Raw genomic sequence first — 23329 nt, 5'->3', positions numbered from 1 at the left:
AGTCCCGCTCACCCATCGCCCCTTGTGCTCACTGCCCCGTGTCCTAACTCGCACCGAGTCCCGCTCACCCATCGCCCCCTGTGCTCGCTGACCCGTGTCCTAACTCGCACCGAGTTCCGCTCACCCATCGCCCCCTGTGCTCGCTGCCCCCGTGTCCTAACTTGCACTAAGTCCCGCTCACCCATCGCCCCCTGTGCTCACTGACCTACATTGGCTCCTGGTTCAGCAACACCTCTATTTTACAATTCACAGCCTTGTGTTTCAAGTCTCTCCCCATCTCTTCCACAGCTCAACCCACTGAGAACTCTTCGCTCCTCCAACTCTGGCCCCGTACACCCCACAATCTCTACGTCCCACCAGTGGTGGCCGTGCCTTCAGCTGCCGAGCCCCGAGCTCTGGAATTCCCTCCCTAAATCTCCGCCTCTCTCTCCCCTCCTTTAAGACACATCTTAAAACCTACCTCTCTGACCTGTCCTAATATCTCCCTTTCCGGATTTGTGTCAATTTGTGCCTGATAATGCTTCTGTGAAGTACCTGGGGACAGTTTCCGACATTAAGAATCACAGAACGGTCACAACACAGAAGGAGGCCATTCGGCCCGTCGAGCCCGTGCCGGCTCTCTGCAAGAGCCCCTCAGCCAGTCCCCCTCCCCCGCCCTTTCCCCGTAGCCCTGCAATTCTTTTCCTTCAGGTACTTATCCAACTCCCTTTTGAAAGCCACGATTGAGTCTGCCTCCACCACCCTCTCAGGCAGCGCATTCCAGATCCTAACCACTTGCTGCGTAAAAACGTTTTCCCTCGTGTCGCCTTTGGTTCTTCTGCCAATCGCCTTAAATCTGTGTCCTCTGGTTCTCCACCCTTCCACCAATGGGAACAGTTTCTCTCTCTCTACTCTGTCCAGACCCCTCATGATTTTGAACAGAGAGGGGTGAGAATGTGGAACTCGCTGCCACAGGGAGGGGTTGAGGTGAATAGTATCGATGTATTTAAGGGGAGGCTGGACAAGCCAATGGGGGAGAAGGAAATAGAGGGTTACGCTGATAGATTTAGATGAGGAAAGACGGGAGGAGGCTCGAGTGGAGCATAAACGCCGGCATGGACTGGTTGGGCCCAATGGCCTGTTTCTGGGCCGTATATCCTGTGTAACCCTGTGTAATATACCTCTTCTCTGAAGTGGACAACCCTAGTGCTATATAAAAAAATGAAAGAAAGATTTGGATTTCTATAGCGCCAGTCACGACCACCGGATGTCCCAAAGAACTTTACAGCCAATGAAGTATTTTTGGAGTGTAGTCACTGTTGTAATGTAGGAAATGCGGCAGCCAATTTGCGCACAGCAAGCTCCCACACACAGCAATGTGACAATGACCAGATAATCTGTTTTAGTGATGTTGATTGAGGGATAAATATTGGCCCCAGGACACCGGGGATAAATCCCCTGCTCTTCTTCAAAATAGCGCCATGGGATCTTTTATGTCCACCTGAGAGAGCAGCTGGTTTAACGTCGTATCTAAAAAAAAAACAGAACCTCCGACAGTGCAGCACTCCCTCAGTACTGCCCCTCTGAAACATAGAAACATAGAAACATAGAAAATAGGTGCAGGAGTAGGCCATTCAGCCCTTCTAGCCTGCACCGCCATTCAATGAGTTCATGGCTGAACATACAACTTCAGTACCCCCTTCCTGCTTTCTCGCCATACCCCTTGATCCTCCGAGTAGTAAGGACTTCATCTAACTCCCTTTTGAATATATTTAGTGAATTGGCCTCAACTACTTTCTGTGGTAGAGAATTCCACAGGTTCACCACTCTCTGGGTGAAGAAGTTTCACCTCATCTCGGTCCTAAATGGCTTACCCCTTATCCTTAGACTGTGACCCCTGGTTCTGGACTTCCCCAACATTGGGAACATTCTTCCTGCATCTAACCTGTCTAAACCCGTCAGAATTTTAAACGTTTCTATGAGGTCCCCTCTCATTCTTCTGAACTCCAGTGAATACAAGCCCAGTTGATCCAGTCTTTCTTGATAGGTCAGTCCCACCATCCCGGGAATCAGTCTGGTGAATCTTCGCTGCACTCCCTCAATAGCAAGAATGTCCTTCCTCAAGTTAGGAGACCAAAACTGTACACAATACTCCAGGTGTGGCCTCACCAAGGCCCTGTACAACTGTAGCAACACCTCCCTGCCCCTGTACTCAAATCCCCTCGCTATGAAGGCCAACATGCCATTTGCTTTCTTAACCGCCTGCTGTACCTGCATGCCAACCTTCAATGACTGATGTACCATGACACCCAGGTCTCATTGCACCTCCCCTTTTCCTAATCTGTCACCATTCAGATAATCTGTCTCTCTGTTTTTACCACCAAAGTGGATAACCTCACATTTATCCACATTATACTTCATCTGCCATGCATTTGCCCACTCACCTAACCTATCCAAGTCACTCTGCAGCCTCATAGCATCCTCCTCGCAGCTCACACTGCCACCCAACTTAGTGTCATCCGCAAATTTGGAGATACTACATTTAATCCCCTCGTCTAAATCATTAATGTACAATGTAAACAGCTGGGGCCCCAGCACAGAACCTTGCGGTACCCCACTAGTCACTGCCTGCCATTCTGAAAAGTCCCCATTTTGCGGGTGTGGAGCTGGGCCAGGCTGTCTGAATGTTTCTACTCCCGGAACAACTATTCCCTTTCTTCTGCTTAACCGGCTTGCACAATTCATGTGGGGTTTTTGTGGGGGGAGCACGTTTGTGGTAAACCATTTCCCTGACATGTCCAACAGTGTTTGTTTTGTTGGAGCACTGAGCAAACCTGAACCGACACGCCCAGATTGTCCCTGCAGGTAAAAGAGGCGAGGTGAGCCAGCCAGGGAGCGGCGGGACACGGAACCGGAGCAGCTGTGTGTGTGTACAGGCTGGGAATGGCTGCAGATAGGGCGTTGGTGTTGATCTTGCTGCTGGTCCGGATCCTGGAGACAGGTAGGTGAAAGCGAGCAGAAACTCACCTGGGGAGGGAGGTCCCAAAATCCCCAATGCCTCTCGCCAACCCTCTGATCTTTGAGAAATTGCAAGATGTTTAGATCCATGGGGGTATAATGTCTAAAGTTTAATTTGTTAGTCCGAGTGTCCCTTTTAAAGGGGCACTTGATTTATAGTTTATTTTAAAATACTTGTACAGGTCCTGTGCCTTGTGGAGACATTCCTGCCTTCCTTCTTCCTTCTACCTTCCACTCTGGGTTTTTCTTGTGGGGTGGGAACTGTTGAAAGTATCAAGCCAAACGTTCGGTGTAATGTTCAGCAAGAGCCCTTGCAATTGTTAAAAGTGCAAGTAGGAGGTTGTTACATGATTGGGAAGTCCCAATATATCCTGGCACGGTGGAGGAGCTGCCTTGGGAGGGTCTGAGGTGCTCCTGGTCCTCGGGAAGGTGTTCAGGAGCCCTCACCGGCTGGCCATGGCTGCTTAGAGCATTTGTCAGTCTCACCCGCTGTGTGTACGTGCACTGTGTTCCTCTTCTGACCCATTTCTCGGCCCAGGAAGGTCTCTTCCTCATTTCTCTGCCCACATTGGCAGTTCCAAACAAAACCTCACCTTAATTTGTGGAGATATATTTTTTTAAGTGCTAATGCTGGAAGTCTTAAAAAAAACAGAAAACTTAAAATTCTGCAGCTCCAGTCAATCTCTGCCAGGGAAAATAATAGAAGCTTCTGAACCTGATTTGATTCCATTTTCTTTGTTGGATCTTAATTTATTCTAAATGTTGCAAAACAGGAGAATCTTTGGTTGGCCGTGGCTCAGTGGGCAGCTCCCTCGCCTCTGCGTCAGAAGGTTGTGGGTTCAAGTCCCACTCCACAAAATCCAGGCTGACACTCCCAGTGCAATGCTGAGGGAGCGCCGCACTCCATCGGAGGGGCAATGCTGAGGGACTGCCGCACTGTCGGAGGGGCAGTGCTGAGGGAGTGCCGCGCTCCATCGGAGGGGCAATGCTGAGGGAGTGCTGCGCTGTCGGAGGGGCAGTGCTGAGGGAGCTCCGCACTGTCGGAGGGGCAGTGCTGAGGGAGCTCCACTCCATCGGAGGGGCAATGCTGAGGGAGCTCCGCACTGTCGGAGGGGCAGTGCTGAGGGAGCGCCGCACTGTCGGAGGGGCAGTGCTGAGGGAGCGCCGCACTGTCGGAGGGGCAATGCTGAGGGAGCTCCGCACTGTCGGAGGGGCAGTGCTGAGGGAGCACCGCGCTGTCGGAGGGGCAGTGCTGAGGGAGCACCGCGCTGTCGGAGGGGCAGTGCTGAGGGAGCTCCGCACTGTCGGAGGGGCAGTACTGAGGGAGTGCTGCACTGTCGGAGGGGCAGTACTGAGGGAGTGCTGCACTGTCGGAGGGGCAGTACTGAGGGAGTGCCGCACTGTCGGAGGGGCAGTACTGAGGGAGTGCCGCACTGTCGGAGGGGCAGTACTGAGGGAGTGCCGCACTGTCGGAGGGGCAGTACTGAGGGAGTGCCGCACTGTCGGAGGGGCAGTACTGAGGGAGCGCCGCACTGTCGGAGGGGCAGTACTGAGGGAGCGCCGCACTGTCGGAGGGGCAGTACTGAGGGAGCGCCGCACTGTCGGAGGGGCAGTACTGAGGGAGCGCCGCACTGTCGGAGGGGCAGTACTGAGGGAGCGCCGCACTGTCGGAGGGGCAGTACTGAGGGAGCACCGCACTGTCGGAGGGGCAGTACTGAGGGAGTGCCGCACTGTCGGAGGGGCAGTACTGAGGGAGCCCCGCACTGTCGGAGGTGCCGTCTTTCGGATGCTCTCTCAGGTGGATATAAAAGATCCCACGGCACTATTTCGAAGAGCAGGGGAGTTCTCCCCGGTGTCCTGGGGCCAATATTTATCCCTCAATCAACATCACTCAAACAATTATCTGGTCATTTATCACATTGCTGTGTGTGGGAGCTTGCTGTGCGCAAATTGCCTGCCGTGTTTCCCACATTACAACAGTGACTACACTCCAAAAAGTACTTCATTGGCTGTAAAGCGCGTCGGTGCATCCGGTGGTCGTGAAAGGTGCTATAGAAATGCAATTCTCTTTAGTGAATGACAACAAATGTTGGCATCTCCATCTCTTGAATCCCGCACTTCAACTTCTGTCCCTGTCACAGAGCAAGTGGTTTCTACAGCACTCGCCTGATTCACCATTCTTCGTGTAACTATGCCTAAAGGATTAATGCATCAAGTAGGTCCCACTGAAATCACCTGTAAGTGACTGGGGAGACTCTCGGGGAATCGAGGGATATGGGGATCGGGCAGGAAAGTGGAGTTGAGGGATAAGATCAGCCGTGATTGTATTGAATGGCGGAGCAGGCTCGAAGGGCCGAATGGCCGACTCCTGCTCCTAATTCTTATGTTCTTAAAAGATAGTAAGTTAGACATCACATTAAGATATAAAAAATCCAATCTCAATAAAGTTCTTATGAAACAGGTTGGCTAACAGCTGCCAGGTTTTTTTCCCCCAAGGAAAGAAAGACTTGCATTTATATAGCGCCTTTCATGACCACCGGATGTGCCAAAGTGCTTTACAGCCAATGAAGTACTTTTGTAGTGTAGTCACTGTTGTAATGTGGAAAACGCGGCAGCCAATTTGCACACAGCAAGCTCCCACACACAGCAATGTGATAATGACCAGATAATCTGTTTCAGTGATGTTGATTGAGTGATAAATATTGGCCCCAGGACACCGGGGATAACTCCCCTGCTCCTCTTCAAAATAGTACCACGGGATCTTTTACATCCACCTGCGAGAGCAGACGGGGCCTCGGATTAACGTCTCATCCGAAAGACAATGGTTTTACCAGCGGGAGAGAGAACTTCAAAGCCACTATGTCTCAATTATTCTCTTGTGCCAAACCATCAGCGGTGTGATGCAACCCCTCAATAATGTACTTTCTTTTCAATTATTGCCTGTCACTATGAATTATCATTAGTGGGTGTTCACATAGTTGGCCACTCAGTGTGTGTGGTTATGTCCAAATCCTGATCCTGTTGGAACTGGCTGATGTGCCTCCCTCTGGTTTCCCCATGTGTCTACAGACATCGATTTGTCTCTATGGCATCATCATCATCATCATCATCGGCAGTCCCTCGGAATCGAAGAAGACTTGCTTCCACTCTTAAAATGAGTCCCTCAGTGACTGAACAGTCCAATTCGAGAGCCACAGTCTCTGTCGCAGGTGGGACAGACAGTGGTTGAGGGAAAGGGTGGGTGGGGAGTCTGGTTTGCCGCACGCTCCTTCCGCTGCCTGCGCTTGGTTTCTGCATGCTCTCGGCGACGAGACTCTAGGTGCTCAGCGCCCTCCCGGATGCACTTTCTCCACTTAGGGCGGTCTTTGGCCAGGGACTCCCAGGTGTCGGTGGGGATGTTGCATTTTATCAGGGAGGCTTTGAGGGTGTCCCTGTGCGCCCTCGCATTGAGTCACCAATACAGGCGTCCGGCCCCATCAGAAAGGCAAGCATGAGCAGGGGAAGGTAACTCATTGAGTTGGCAGTGTGTGGGATGAAGAAAGTATATTCTTTGTTATTACGTAGTATTTACAGCGCCAAAACCGCTCTGTGGTTTATGTTCCACACCAGTCTCCACCCACCCCTCTTCATCTCACCTCATCACCATATCCTTCTATTCCTTTCTCCCTCATGTGTTTCGGATGAGATGTTAAACCGAGGCCCCGTCTGCTCTCTCAGGTGGATGTAAAAGATCCCACGGCACTATTTGGAAGAAGAGCAGGGGAGTTCTCCCCGGTGTCCTGGGGCCAATATTTATCCCTCAACCAACAACACTAAAACAGAGAATCTGGTCTTTATCACATTGCTATAATCTTGTTACAATATGGGGACCAGAACCGTACCTAGTACTCCAAGAGTGGCCTCTACTCATTGGAATTCAGAAGAATGAGAGGTGATCTTATGAAATGTATAAGATTATGAGGGGGCTTGACAAGGTGGATGCAGAGAGGATGTTTCCACTGATGGGGGAGACTAGAACTAGAGGGGCATGGTCTTAGAATAAAGGACCGCCCATTTAAAACTGAGATGAGGAGAAATTTCTTCTCTCTGAGGGTTGTAAATCTGTGGAATTCACTGCCTCAGAGAGCTGTGGAAGCTGGGACATTGAATAAATTTAAGACCGAGATAGACAGTTTCTTAAACAATAAGGGAATAAGGAGTTATGGGGAGTGGGCGGGGAAGTGGAGCTGAGTCCATGATCAGATCAGCCATGGTTATATTGAATGGCGGAGCAGGCTCGAGGGGCCATATGGCCGACTCCTGCTCCTAATTCTTGTGTTATGATCTAACACAAGTTTAACATAGCTTCTCTGATTTTGAATTCTATCCCTCTAGATATTAAACCCAGTGCTTTACAGTCAGAGGTCTCGCCAATGCTGGTTCTCGGGACACGAGGCGCACGGGCCGAAAACCAGCTTTTCCGATCTGTTGAAATGTCCTCAAACAATTCGCACACATCCCAGGGAGAAGGACATTCACGGGCCAAGATTTGACCAACTCCTGCCCAGCAAATGTCCTTCAAACTCTTACGCCCGGTAAAGATCGCTTATTTTTACCAGGATAAGAGATCTAAAACATAGAAACATTAAATTTAATCATTAATTTTTACATTAAAAACCCTGTGCATGAAAGTAAGTTTATTTTTAACCCTATTAAAACACATCAAAAAAAATTCAAAAATATATTTTTTTTCTAAAACATTCAATTTCAATTAATTTTAAATATGTGAGGTGTTTGTTTGTTTATTGTGCTGTGTTTCTGTGTTTCGGGGGGTATTCTCACTGATAGTAATGGGAGCTCCCATTATCATCGGTGAGAATACTAGATGTCCATTGGTGGTCCAGGCCCACGTGATCCCAGGATACGAAGACGTACCTGGAAGACATGTTCCCGTACACTGTACAGCGGATGGAGGCCTCCGACCACAATCCTACCTTCCGCCGGGATCACCAGGTATTTTCGTTAAAAAATTTGGGAGCGGAGGTGTTCGCCCGCAGGAAGCCTTCAACCACAATTTTCCCCCCAGTCTGTTCACCTGTGTCCACTTGTCCCTGATCTCAAAATGACCTGTGCCCCTGTGAGTTTCTGCGGGCTGCCTTCCCGCCCACAGTCTGTCTCACTGTCGATGGTGCCTCCCACCTCTTTAATTTGCATGATTGCTGATAGTTAACTAAATGTTCTTTTCGCAAGCTTACTTGTTCCTACTTGATGTTACGAGTCATCATCATCATCATCATCATAGGCAGTCCCTCGGAATCGAGGAAGACTTGCTTCCACTCTAAACATGAGTTCTCGGGTGACTGAACAGTCCAATACGGGAATTACAGTCTCTGTCACAGGTGGGACAGACAGTGGTTGAGGGAAGGGGAGGGTGGGACTGGTTTGCCGCACGCTCCTTCCGCTGCCTGCGCTTGGTTTCTGCATGCTCTCGGCGACGAGACTCGAGGTGCTCAGCGCCCTCCCGGATGCACTTCCTCCACTTGGGGCGGTCTTTGGCCAGGGACTCCCAGGTGTTGGTGGGGATGTTGCACTTTATCAGGAAGGCTTTGAGGGTGTCCTTGTTACATTTCCTCTGCCCCACTGTTATGAGTGGCCTGCTCTTCCTGTACCAGACCTTTTTAGTTCTAACAATGCACCCAGTTATTGATGAGCACAGTGTTGTTGCTTTCACACCATGTTGCCTGACACTCACCTTTTTTAAAAAAAAAATTACATTTTCTCAGTAATTTGTCATTCTTTCCCCCCAAACACACATGACTTGCATCAGGGGTCCGGTATCATAGTGGTTACGTCAGTAATCCCAAAACCTGGACTAATGATCCAGAGACACGAGTTCAAATCCCACCACGGCAGCTGGGGAATTTAAATTCAATTAATTAAAAAAATCTGGAATAAAAAGCAAGTGTCAGTAATGGTGACCATGGAACTATCGGATTGTTGTAAAAACCCATCTGGTTCACTGATGTCCTTTAGGGAAGGAAATCTGCCGCCCTTACCCGGTCTGGCCGATATATGGCTCCAGACCCACAGCAATGTGGTTGACTCTTAACTGCCCTCTGAAATGACCCAGCGAGACACTCAGTTCCACCAAACCGCTACAACAAAGTCAGCACTGTGGGAGCACCTTCACCACACGGACTGCAGCTCACCACCACCTTCTCAAGGGACAATTCGGGATGGGCAATAAATACCGGCCTTGCCAGCGACGTTCACATCCCAGGAACAAATAAATAATGCCGTTGAGTTGAGAGGCAATGTCTGTGTGGATTGTCTTTCCCCTCACCTGGTTGACCATCACTGTGTTCCTTCCTGTTCCTTCACTGAACCTTTGCTCAATATGTCCTACTCCAGCTCCCGGTAGCTAACTCGATGTGCTGTAGGCGGCATGGTGATTCTCTCTCTCTCTGTCTCTCTCTCTCTGTCTCTCTCTCTGTCTGTCTGTCTGTCTGTCTCTCTGTCTCTGTCTCCTACGATTTGTAAATTGCTTCTCAGTCCAAGCTGCCTTGCCTGTTGTTCTAGCCACCTCCTCCTCTGAGACATGTTTCCGCCATCATTTGTGAACAGCCAGTATCTGATCGTAAAAGAAGAAAAGACTTGCATTTCTATAGCCCCTTTCACAACCTCAGGATGTCCCAAAGTGCAGGTGAATATTGAAGGTGGTGGATGGGGTGTCAGTCAACATAAGAGCATAAGAATCAGGAGCAGGAGTCGGCCATTCGGCCCCTCGAGCCTGCTCCGCCATTCAATAAGATCACGGCTGATCTTCGACCTCAACTCCACTTTCCCGCCCGATCCCCATATCCCTCGATTCCCCGAGAGTACAAAAATCTATCGATCTCAGCCTTGAATATACTCAACGACTCAGCATCCACAGCCCTCTGGGGCAGAGAATTCCAAAGATTCACCACCCTCTGAGTGAAGAAATTCCTCCTCATCTCAGTCCTAAATGGCCGACCCCTTATCCTGAGACTGTGACCCCTGGTTCTAGACTCCCCAGCCCGGGGGAAACATCCTCTCAGCATCTACCCTGTCAATCCCCCTCAGAATCTTGTATGTTTCAATGAGATCACCTCTCATTCTTCTAAACTCCAGAGAGTATCGACCCAATCTGCTTAATCTCTCCTCATAGGACAACCCTCCCGTCCCAGGGATCAGTCTGGTGAACCTTCGCTGTACCGCCTCCAAGGCGAGTATATCCTTCCTCAGACCGAAACTGTGCGCAGTACTCCAGGTGTGGTCTCACCAATCCCTGTACAATTGTAGTAAGACTTTTATACTCCAACCCCCTTGCAATAAAGGACAACATGCCATTTGTCTTCCTTATTGCTTGCTGTACCTGCGTGCGAACTCTCTGTGTTTCATGCATGAGGACACACACATCTCTCTGAGCAGTTACGTAAATATCTCTCGGGACATCCACCAAACTCCGAGCAAAGTAACGGTGACCAATCTGAAGAAGCTCCATGGAAATTCCTCTGCCCCCACCCCACCCCACCCCCACCCCACATTGGTTTTGGTAATTCAGGGAGTTAGTTCGGTGCTATAATTATCCTGTGTTTCTAACAACCGGACTCTGACCAGTTCCACCAGTACGTTACACTATATTTGAATATTACTAGGGAAACTGGTATCGGGTTTCGGCTTGAAGTTAACCTGATGTTGATGTTAACAGTGAACTCAATTTGAACTCCGCTGTGATCAGATCTCGTTCAGGTCAACCCTTTTCTCAACAACCTCCTCAAAGTGTTCCTTCCGATGTTACAGGTGCCGTGTGATAACCCAGTTATAGAATCATAGAAATTTACAGCACAGAAGGAGGCCATTCGGCCCATCGTGTCTGCGCCGGCCGACAAAGAGCTACCCAGCCTAATCCCACTTTCCAGCTCTGGGTCCGTAGCCCTGTAGGTTACGGCACTTCGGGTGCACATCCAGGTACTTTTTAAATGCAGTGAGGGTTTCTTCCTCTACCGCCCTTTCAGGCAGTGAGTTCCAGACCCCCACCACCCTCTGGGTAAAGAAAGTTCCCCTCAGCTCCCCTCTAAACCTCCCCCCAATTACTTTAAATCTATGCCCTCTGGTTATTGATCCCTCTGCTAAGGGAAATAGGTCCTTCCTATCCACTCTATCCAGGCCCCTCATAATTTTATACACCTCAATCAGGTCTCCCCTCAGCCTTCTCTGTTTCAAAGAAAACAATCCCAGCCTATCCAATCTTCCCTCATCGCTAAAATTCTCCAGTCCAGGCAACATCCTGGTAAATCTCCTCTGCACCCTCTCCAGTACAATCACATCTTTCCTGTAATGTGGTGACCAGAACTGCACGCAGTACTCTAGCATATATATTGCCATGTTGGGGTTTTGTGGGATGGAGGTAATGTAGTGGTGCCTGGTGGTTAACCGTCCTGCTACCAGACTTTGCAATAGGTTGTGACACTCGATGCGTACGTTCAAGGTATTTGTGCATGTTCTGATCCAACAAAATGCTGAGGTCACCTGTGCGACATCCTAACGTTATCCTTATGGGAGGAGGAGGAGACGGATTTCAATTTTACGTGACTCCGCCCCAGAAGCCATGTGCGTGAGATTAAATCCATGCACAGCATGCTGGGATTGTAGGCGTGACCACTTGATGCCCATAGCTGGGAGTTCTGAGATTGCCTGACTAGTGCATGTGACATTGCTACTAATTCGTTCCTGGGATGTGGGCGTCGCTGGCCAGGCCGGCATTTATTGCCCATCCCTAAATTGCCCCTTGAGAAGGTGGTGGTGAGCCGCCTTCTTGAACCGCTGCAGTCCGTGTGGTGAAGGTGCTCCCACAGTGCTGTTGGGGAGGGAGTTCCAGGATTGTGACCCAGCGACGATGAAGGAACGGCCGATATATTTCCAAGTCAGGATGGCGTGTGACCATATCTGTATAAAATTCTGACGGGGTTGGCAGACTGGATGCGGGGAGGATGTTTCCCCGGGGCTGGGGAGTCTAGAACAAGGGGTCACAGTCTCAGGATACAGGGTAGGAAATTTCGGACCGAGATGAGGAGAAATGTCTTCACTCAGAGGGTGGTGAACCTGTGGAATTCTCTACCACAGAAGGCTGTGGAAGCCAAGTCACTGAATATATTTAAGAGGGAGATAGATAGATTTCTAGACACAAAAGGCATCAAGGGGTATGGTGAGAAAGTGGGAATATGGTGTTGAGATAGAGGATCAGCCATGATCATATTGAATGGCGGTGCAGACTCAAAGGGCCGAATGGCCGACTCCCGCTCCTATTTTCTGTGTTTCTATGACTTGGAGGGGATCTTGGAGTTACTAGCTAATAGTTTGTTGTTCCTCAACCTTCCCTCTTGCAGCCTGCAGAAACACAGCCTCTGCAATAGGAGCAAAAGTGCTCCCACTTTGTGATGGTTCCTGCCTCCTTTGTCACACAGTGCGATAATCGGGGCAGTGAGGGAGCTTTATCTCGCGCTCTGTCTGCTTCCCAACTCGCTGAGTTTGTTAATATTCTACAACAATGTGTATCTATATAGCGCTTTTAACTTAGTAAAACATAAGAACATCAGAATCAGGAGCAGGAGTTGGCCATTCGGCCCCTCGAGCCTGCTCCGCCATTCAATAAGATCACGGCTGATCTTCGACCTCAACTCCACTTTCCCGCCCGATCCCCATATCCCTCGATTCCCCGAGAGTCCCAAAATCTATTGATCTCAGCCTTGAGTATACTCAACGACTCAGCATCCACAGCCCTCTGGGGCAGAGAATTCCAAAGATTCACCTCTCTCTGAGTGAAGAAATTCCTCCTCATCTCAGTCCTAAATGGCCGACCCCTTATCCTGAGACTGTGACCCCTGGTTCTAGACTCTCCAGCCCGGGGGAAATATGCTCTCTGCATCTACCCTGTCAATCCCCCTCAGAATATTGTATGTTTCAATGAGATCCCCTCTCATATACTCACAGTATAGGCCCATTCTACACCATCTCTCATCATAAGACAGCTCTCATTCCGGGGCGCTTCACAGGAGAGTTTAAAAAACAAAATTTGACACCAAGCCACATAAGGAGAATTTAGGGCACTAAGCTGGGTCAAAGAGATCGTTTTTAAGGAGTGTCTTAGAGGAGGATAGAGAGGCGGAGAGGTTCAGGGAGGGAGTTCCAGAGCTTGGGGCCCAGGCAACAGAAGGCACGGCCACCGATGGTGGAGCGATTATAATCAGGGATGGTCAGGAGGGCAGAATTAGAGGAGTGCAGACATCTCGGGGGGTTGTGGGGCTGGAGGAGATTACAGAGATAGGGAGGGGCGAGGGCCATGGAGGGATTTGAAAACTAGGATGAGAATGTTGAAATCGAGGCGTTGCTTAACCGGGAGCCAATGTAGGTCAGCGAGCACAGGGGGTGATGGGTGAGTGGGACTTGGTGCGAGTTAGGACACGGGTCAGCGAGCACAGAGGGTGATGGGTGAGCGGGACTCGGTGCGAGTTAGGACACGGGGCAGTGAGCACAGGGGGTGATGGGTGAGCGGGACTCGGTGCGAGTTAGGACACTGGGCAGCCGAGTTTTGGATGACGTCAGGTTTATGGAGGGTAGAATGTGGGAGGCCAGCCAGGAGTGCGTTGGAGTAGTCAATCTGTTTACTCGGTGATGACCAATGCAACACAAGTAGATGGCCAATTCAGACCATGTATGGCTGGGTTGTCTTGACCAATGTCTAATCTGACTTGCAAAGAAAAAGTAGGTGCAGGAGTAGACCCTTCGAGCCTGCACCACCATTCAATAAGATCATGGCTGATCATTCACCTCAGTACCCCTTTCCTGCTTTCTCTCCATATCCCTTGATCCCCTGAGCTTGGATGATGTGGAATCTATATGGGTAGAGCTGCAGAACACCAAAGGGCAAAAAACGTTAGTGGGAGTTGTGTACAGACCTCCAAACAGTAGTAGTGATGTTGGGTGGGCATCAAACAGGAAATTAGGGGTGCATGCAATAAGGATGCAGCAGTTATAATGGGTGACTTTAATATGCACATAGATTGGGCTAACCAAACTGGAAGCAATACGGTGGAGGAGGATTTCCTGGAGTGCATAAGGGATGGTTTTCAAGACCAATATGTCGAGGAACCAACTAGGGGGGAGGCCATCTTAGACTGGGTGTTGTGTAATGAGAGAGGATGAATTAGCAATCTCGTTGTGCGAAGCCCCTTGGGGAAGAGTGACCATAATATGGTGGAATTCTGCATTAGGATGGAGAATGAAACAGTTAATTCAGAGACCATGGTCCAGAACTTAAAGAAGGGTAACTTTGAAGGTATGAGGCGTGAATTGGCTAGGATAGATTGGCGAATGATACTTAAGGGGTTGACTGTGGATGGGCAATGGCAGACATTTAGAGACCGCATGGATCAACTACAACAATTGTACATTCCTGTCTGGCGTAAAAATAAAAAAGGGAAGGTGGCTCAACCGTGGCTATCAAGGGAAATCAGGGATAGTATTAAAGCCAAGGAAGTGGCATACAAATTGGCCAGAAATAGCAGCGAACCCGGGGACTGGGAGAAATTTAGAACTCAGCAGAGGAGGACAAAGGGTTTGATTAGGGCAGGGAAAATGGAGTACGAGAAGAAGCTTGCAGGGAACATTAAGACGGATTGCAAAAGTTTCTATAGATATGTAAAGAGAAAAAGGTTAGTAAAGACAAACGTAGGTCCTCTGCAGTCAGAATCAGGGGAAGTCATAACTGGGAACAAAGAAATGGCAGACCAATTGAACAAGTACTTTGGTTCGGTATTCACTAAGGATGACACAAACAACCTTCCGGATATAAAAGGGGTCAGAGGGTCTAGTAAGAAGGAGGAACTGAGGGAAATCCTTAATAGTCGGGAAATTGTGTTGGGGAAATTGATGGGATTGAAGGCCGATAAATCCCCAGGGCCTGATGGACTGCATCCCAGAGTACTTAAGGAGGTGGCCTTGGAAATAGCGGATGCATTGACAGTCATTTTCCAACATTCCATTGACTCTGGATCAGTTCCTATGGAGTGGAGGGTAGCCAATGTAACCCCACTTTTTAAAAAAGGAGGGAGAGAGAAAACAGAGAATTATAGACCGGTCAGCCTGACCTCAGTAATGGGTAAAATGATGGAATCAATTATTAAGGATGTCATAGCAGCGCATTTGTAAAGAGGTGACATGATGGGTCCAAGTCAGCATGGATTTGTGAAAGGGAAATCATGCTTGACAAATCTTCTGGAATTTTTTGAGGATGTTTCCAGTAGAGTGGACAAGGGAGAACCAGTTGATGTGGTATATTTGGACTTTCAGAAGGCTTTCGACAAGGTCCCACACAAGAGATTAATGTGCAAAGTTAAAGCACATGGGATTGGGGGTAATGTGCTGACATGGATTGAGAACTGATTGTCAGACAGGAAGCAAAGAGTAGGAGTAAATGGGTACTTTTCAGAATGGCAGGTGGTGACCAATGGGGTACCGCAAGGTTCTGTGCTGGGGCCCCAGCTGTTTACACTGTACATTAATGATTTAGACGAGGCGATTAAATGTAGTATCTCCAAATTTGCGGATGACACTAAGTTGGGTGGCAGTGTGAGCTGCGAGGAGGATGCTATGAGGCTGCAGAGCGACTTGGATAGGTTAGGTGAGTGGGCAAATGCATGGCAGATGAAGTATAATGTGGATAAATGTGAAGTTATCCACTTTGGTGGTAAAAACAGAGAGACAGACTATTATCTGAATGGTGACAGATTAGGAAAAGGGGAGGTGCAACGAGACCTGGGTGTCATGGTGCATCAGTCATTGAAGGTTGGCATGCAGGTACAGCAGGCGGTTAAGAAAGCAAATGGCATGTTGGCCTTCATAGCGAGGGGATTTGAGTACAGGGGCATGGAGGTGTTGCTACTGTTGTACAGGGCCTTGGTGAGGCCACACCTGGAGTATTGTGTACAGTTTTGGTCTCCTAACTTGAGGAAGGACATTCTTGCTATTGAGGGAGTGCAGCGAAGGTTCACCAGACTGATTCCCAGGATGGCGGGACTGACCTATCAAGAAAGATTGGATCAACTGGGCTTGTATTCACTGGAGTTCAGAAGAATGAGAGGGGACCTCATAGAAACATTTAAAATTCTGATGGTTTAGACAGGTTAGATGCAGGAAGAATGTTCCCAATGTTGGGGAAGTCCAGAACCAGGGGTCACAGTCTAAGGATAAGGGGTAAGCCATTTAGGACCGAGATGAGGAGAAACTTCTTCACCCAGAGAGTGGTGAACCTGTGGAATTCTCTATCACAGAAAGTTGTTGAGGCCAATTCACTAAATATATTCAAAAAGGAGTTAGATGTAGTCCTTACTACTAGGGGATCAAGGGGTATGGCGAGAAAGCAGGAATGGGGTACTGAAGTTGCATGTTCAGCCATGAACTCATTGAATGGCGGTGCAGGCTAGAAGGGCCGAATGGCCTACTCCTGCACCTATTTTCTATGTTTCTATGTTTTCTATTAGCCGTAAGGGCCATATCTAACTCCCTCTTGAATATATCCAATGAACTGGCATCAACAACTTTCTGCAGCAGGGAATTCCACAGGTTAACAACTCCTCTGAGTGAAGAAGTTTCTCCTCATCTCGGTCCTAAATGGCTTACCCCTTATCCTTCGACTGTGTCCCCTGATTCTGGACTTCCCCAACAACAGGAACATTCTTCCTGCATCTAATCTGCCCAGTCCCGTCAGAATTTTATATGTTTCTATGAGATCCCCTCTCATCCTTCTAAACTCCAGTGAATACAGGCCCAGTTGATCCAGTCTCTCCTCATATGTCAGTCCTGCAATCCCAGGAATCAGTCTGGTGAACCTTCACTGCACTCCCTCAATAGCAAGAACGTCCTTCCTCAGATTAGGAGACCAAAACTGTATACAATATTCCAGGTGAAACCTCACCAAGGCCCTGTACAACTGCAGTAAGACCTCCCTGCTCCTGTACTCAAAACCCCTAGCTGTGAAGGCCAATATACCATTTCCCTTCTTCACTGCCTGCTGTACCTGCATGTCAACTTTCAATGACTGATGAACCATGACACCCAGGACTTGTTGCACCTCCCCTTTTCCTAATCTGTCACCCTTCAGATAATATTCTGCATTCCTGCTTTTGCCCCCAAAGTGGATAACCTCACATTTATCCACATTATACTGCATCTGCCATGCATTTGCCCACTCACCTAACCTGTCCAAGTCACCCTGCAGCCTCTTAGCATCCTCCTCACAGCTCACACCACCACCCAGCTTAGTGTCATCTGCAAACTTGGAGATATTACATTCAATTCCTTCATCTAAATCATTGATGTATATTGTAAATAGCTGGGGTCCCAGCACTGAACCTTGCAGTACCCCACTAGTCACTGCCTGCCATTCTGAAAAGGATCCATTTATCCTGACTCTCTGCTTCCTGTCTGCCAACCAGTTCTCTATCCACGTCGGTACATTACCCCCAATACCATGTGCTTTAATTTTGCACACCAATCTCTTGTGTGGGACCTTGTCAAAAGCCTTTTGAAAGTCCAAATACACCACATCCACTGGTTCTTCCCTGTCTACTCTACTAGTTACAACCTCAAAAAATTCTAGAATATTTGTCAAGCATTATTTCCCTTTCATAAATTCATGCTGACTTGGACCGATCCTGTCACTGCTTTCCAAGTGCGCTGGTATTTCATCTTTAATAATTGATTCCAACATTTTCCCCAGTACTGATGTCGGGCTAACCGGTCTATAATTACCCATTTTCTCTCTCCCTCCTTTTTTAAAAAGCTACCCTCCAGTCCATAGGAACTGATCCAGAGTCGATAGACTGCATCCACTATTTCCAGGGCCACTTCCTTAAGTATTCTGGGATGCAGACTATCAGGCCCTGGGGATTTATCGGCCTTCAATCCCATCAATTTCCCTAACACAATTTCCCGCCTAGTAAGGATTTCCTTCAGTTCCTCCTTCTCACTAGATCCTTGGTTCCTTCGTGAAGACAGAACCAAAGTATTTGTTCAACTGGTCTGCCATTTCTTTGTTCCCCATTATAAATTCACCTGATTCTGACTGCAAGGGACCTACGTTTGTCTTCACTAATCTTTTTCTCTTCACATATCTATAGAAGCTTTTGCAGTCAGTTTTTAAGTTCCCAGCAAGCTTCCTCTCATATTTTATTTTCCCACTCCTGATTAAATCCTTTGTCCTCCTCTGCTGAATTCTAAATTTCTCCCAGTACTCGGGTTTGCAGCTTTTTGTGGCCAATTTATTTGCCTCTTCCTTGGATTTAACACTATCCTTAATTTCCCTGTTAGCCACGGTTGAACCACCTTCCTCGTTTTATTTTTACTCCAGACAGGGATGTACAATTGTTGAAGTTCATCCATGTGATCTTTAAATGTTTGCCATTACCTATCCACCGTTAACCCTTTAAGTATCATTTGCCAGTCTATTCTAGCCAATTCATGTCTCATACCATCGAAGTTACCTTTCCTGAAGTTCAGGACCCTAATCTCTGAATTAACTGTGTCACTCTCCTACTTAATAAAGAATTCTACCATATTATGGTCACTCTTCCCCAAGGGGCCTCGCACAATAAAATTGCTAATTAGTCCTTTCTCATTACACATCACCCAGTCTAGGATGGCCAGCTCTCTAGTTGGTTCCTCGACATATTGGTCTAGAAAACCATCCCTAATACACTCCAGGAAATCCTCCTCCACCTTATTGCTACCAGTTTGGTTAGCCCAATCTATATGTAGATTAAAGTCGCCCATGATAACTGCTGTACCTTTATTACACACATCCATAATTTCTTGTTTGATGCTGTCCCCAACCTCACTACTACTGCTTGATGGTCTGTACACAACTCCCACTAGCGTTTTCTGCCCTTTGGTATTCCGCAGCTCCACCCATACTGATTCCATATCATCCAAGCTAATGTCCCTCCTTACTATTGTGTTAATTTCCTCTTTAACCAGCAATGCCACCCCACCTCCTTTTCCTTTCTGTCTATCTTTCCGAAATGTTGAATGCCCCTGGATGTTGAGTTCCCAGCCTTGGTCACCCTGGAGCCATGTCTCTGTGATGCCAATTACATCATATTCATTAATTGCTGTCTGCGCAGTTAATTCGTCCACATTATTACGAATACTCCTCGCATTGAGGCACAGAGCCTTCAGGCTTGTCTTTTTAACACATTTTGCCCCTTTTAGAATTTTGCTGTAATGTGGCCCTTTTTGATTTTTGCCTTGGGTTTCTCTGCCCTCCACTTTTACTTTTCTTCTTTCTGTCTTTTGCTTCTGCCCCCATTCTACTTCCCTCTGTCTCCCTGCATAGATTCCCATCCCCCTGCCATATTAGTTTAACCCCTCCCCAACAGCACTAGCAAACACTCCCCCCTAGGACATTGGTTCCGGTCCTGTCCAGGTGCAGACCGTTCAGTTTGTACTTGTTTGCTTTGGCAACAGATCTTGCTTTTTTAATGAGCTAACATATGTGTCAGATACGGACAGGGAGCAGCAACGACTGAGAAGTCTTTTGTCTGGACAGTAAAGATCTTTCAAGCTGTTGTGACTCCATTAAGCCTTTCGTTGATGTGTATCTTGCCTGAAATATAGTCTTTTTTTTTAAATAAAAAAAATATTTGGAGTGATATTAATTTCTACGCAGTGCCACAGAGCTAAATGCTCAAAATGGCCACTGGTCATCTCCAGCCTCAACACTCATTAGCGGCAAGATATTAAAAGTCCCAAGAATCCTATTTTGTTTCAATATTGACCTTAAATATAAAGTTGTCAACTATTGGAGATTTGAGGGGGTTGGAGCAGACAGAATGGAATATTATCTTCAGAGGGGCTAGAAATTCATTAAACATCTATTTCCAAATGTGTGACTATTCTCATCTTTAGTCCTGACCAACATTCCCTCCAATTTATTTTTGGCCACTTTAATGGGATCACTCAGTCCCTTGATTTCACCCATCCGCTGCTAAAGCCCTCGTCCATGCCTTTGTTACCTCTAGACTTGACTATTTCAACGCACTCCTGGCTGGCCTCCCACATTCTTCCCTACGTAAATTAGAGGTGATCCAAAACTCACTGTCTCGTGTCCTAACTCGCACCAAGTCCCGTTCACCCATCACCCCCTGTGCTCACTGTCCCGTGTCCTAACTCGCACCAAGTCCCGTTCACCCATCACCCCCTGTGCTCACTGCCCCGTGACCTAACTCGCACCGAGTTCCGCTCACCCATCACCCGCTGTGCTCGCTGCCCCGTGTCCTAACTCGTACCGAGTCCCACTCACCCATCACCCCCTGTGCTCGCTGCCCCGTGTCCTAACTCGCACCAAGTCCCACTCACCCATCACCCCCTGTGCTCACTGTCCCGTGTCCTAACTCGCACCGAGTTCCGCTCACCCATCACCCTGTGCTCGCTGACCTACATTGGCTCCCGGTTAAACAGCGCCTTGATTTCAAAATTCTCATCCTTATTTTCAAACCCCTCCATGGCCCTTGACCCTCCCTATCTCTGTAATCGCCTCCAGCCCTACAAGCCCCACCGAGATGTCTGCGCTCCTCTAATTCTGCCCTCCTGAGCATCCCTGATTATAATCGCTCCACCATCGGTGGCCGTGCCTTCTGTTGCCTTCTCCTGGAGCTCTGGAACTCCCTGCCTAAACCTCTTCCCCCTCTCTATCCTTCAAGACGTTCCTTAAAACTATCTCATTGACCAAGCATCTTCCCCAATATCTCCTCCTGTGGCTCGGTGTCACATGTTGGGGTGGTTTACTATGCTGTATAAATGCAAGTTGTGATTGCTTAGACAGTTTGCATCAAGGTGTTGTTTCACCATCATCCCTTGGGGAATTTAAATCACGGTTTGACAGAGAGACCAAGATATATGGAGGTAATCTTTTTCAAACTGCTGGTGCTTAAAAGACAGTGCTGTGCTGAACTCTGACCTTTCATTTGCTGCTTATAAACCACCAAAGCGCGCACACTCTCTCTCATCTCCTATCTGAATCATAAGAACATAAGAAATAGGAGCAGGAGACGGCCATACGGCCCCTCGAGCCTGCTCCACCATTCAATAAGATCATGGCTGATCTGATCATGGACTCAGCTCCACTTCCCTGCCCGCTCCCCATAATCCTTCACTCCCTTATCATTCAAAAATCTGTCTATCTCCACCTTAAATATATTCAATGACCCAACCTCCACAGCTCTCTGGGGCAGAGAATTCCACAGATTTACAACCCTCAGAGAAGAAATTCCTCCTCATTTCTGTTTTAAATGGGCAGCCCCTTATTCTGATACTATGCCCCCTAGTTCTAGATTCCCCCACGAGGGGAAACATCCTCTCTGCATCTACCCTGTCCAGCCCCCTCAGAATCTTTATATGTTTCAATAAGATCACCTCTCATTCTTCTAAACTCCAATGAGTAGAGGCCCAACCTACTCAATCTTTCTTCATTATTCAACCCCTTCATCTCAGGAATCAACCTCGTGAATCTTCACTGAACTGCCTCCAATGCAAGTATATTCCTCCTTAAATACGGAGACCAAAACTGCATGCAGTACTCCAGGTGTGGCCTCACCAATACCCTGTACAGTTGTAGCAGGACTTCCCTGCTTTTATTCTCCATCCCCCTTGTAATAAAGGCCAACATTCCATTTGCCTTCCTGATCACTTGCTGCAACTGCATACTAACTTTTTGTGTTTCAAGCACAAGGACCCCCAGGTCCCTCTGTACTGCAGCATTTTGTAATCTCTCCCCATTTAAATAATTTGCATTCTTAGGGCAGAGTTCAGTGTAAGCTCCTTGTTCCCTTTCTCTCCCAACACTAATGGTAACACCCTCTGGTATCAGCCTTGGCTCAGTGGGCAGCACTCCCTCTCTCGCTTGAGTCAGAAGGTCGTGGGTTCAATTCCCACTCCAGAGACTTGAGCACAAAATTCTAGGCTGACACTCCCAGTGCAGCGCTGAGGGAGTGCCGCACTGTCGGAGGGGCAGCACTGAGGGAGTGCTGCACTGTCTGAGGTGCAGCACTGAGGGAGTGCCGCACTCGGAGGGGCATTACTGAGGGAGTGCTGCACTGTCGGAGGGGCAGTACTGAGGGAGTGCCGCACTGTCGGAGGGGCAGTACTGAGGGAGTGCTGCACTGTCGGAGGGGCAGCACTGAGGGAGTGCTGCACTGTCGGAGGGGCAGCACTGAGGGAGCGCTGTACTGTCGGAAGTGTCGTCTTTCAGATGAGACATTAAACCGAGGCCCCGTCTGCTCTCTCAGGTGGATGTAAAAGATCCCACGGCACTACTTCGAAGAAGAGCAGGGGAGTTCTCCCTGGTGTCCTGGGGCCAATATTTATCCCTCAATCAACATCACTAAAACAGATTATCTGGTCATTATCACATTGCTGTGTGTGGGAGCTTGCTGTGTTTTTTTGAAGTGTAGTCACTGTTGTAATGTGGGAAACGCGACAGCCAATTTGTGCACAGCAAGCTCCCACATGGCCGAACCAGTGTTATATAAAGGTTTAGCATCGATACTAGATTTCATTGAGGTTTGTGTAAGTGAATGTTGCCGGGGCGAGCCGTATAACTAGTTCTTTTTAAAACTGAAGAAACTGGAAGACCTGCTGTAGCTGTCAGTTTGAAAGTTGCACTCACTGGTGTTGACGTTAAATATATCCGTGCAAGGTGAATGCTACAAGTTAATCCTATTAATATGTGGCTATAAAAGATTGGCATTTAACACATCAGTGACACTTAACTCTCACACCTTGTGACATGCTAAATATAAGACCTGCACGTGATTGGCTTCCATGTAGTATTTATAAAACAGTGACAAATGAACAGGGAAACTTTCATCATCATAAGCAGTCCCTCGGAATCGAGGAAGACTTGCTTCCACTCCCAAAGTGAGTTCTTTGATGGCTGAACAGTCCGATACGAGAGCCACAGACCCTGTCACAGGTGGGACAGACATTCGTCGGGGGAAGGGGTGGGTGGGGCTGGTTTGCCGCGTGCTCCTTCCGCTGTCTGCGCCTGGCCTCTTCATGCTCCTTGCGTTGAGACTCGAAGAGCTCCACGCCCTCCCGGATGCACTTTCTCCACCTCGGGCGGTCTGCGGCCAGGGTCTCCCAGGAGTCAATGGTGATGTCGCACTTTACCAGGGAGGCTTTGAGGGTGTCCTCCTTTGGCTCGTTTACCATGAAGGAGCTCCGCATAAAGCATTTGCTTAGGGAGTCTCGTATCTGGCATGCGTACAATGTGGCC

The 23329-nt window shown here is 48.4% G+C and overlaps 1 protein-coding gene across 1 annotated transcript in view; it reads left to right on the top strand.

Moving 5' to 3' along the window:
• Window positions 1-2885: 2885 nt before the first annotated feature.
• Window positions 2886-23329, top strand: part of LOC139264210 (CUB domain-containing protein 1-like) — an 89122-nt gene continuing 68678 nt past the window's right edge. The window contains exon 1 of the mRNA XM_070880317.1: window positions 2886-2980. Within this exon, the coding sequence (XP_070736418.1) occupies window positions 2923-2980 (58 nt within the window). The 5' untranslated portion in view covers window positions 2886-2922. The remainder of the gene's footprint in view (window positions 2981-23329) is intronic.

The sequence above is a fragment of the Pristiophorus japonicus genome, chromosome 5, assembly GCF_044704955.1.
Source record: "Pristiophorus japonicus isolate sPriJap1 chromosome 5, sPriJap1.hap1, whole genome shotgun sequence".
Classification (NCBI taxonomy): Eukaryota; Metazoa; Chordata; class Chondrichthyes; family Pristiophoridae; genus Pristiophorus; species Pristiophorus japonicus.
This window is presented reverse-complemented; position numbering and strand designations above follow the sequence as displayed.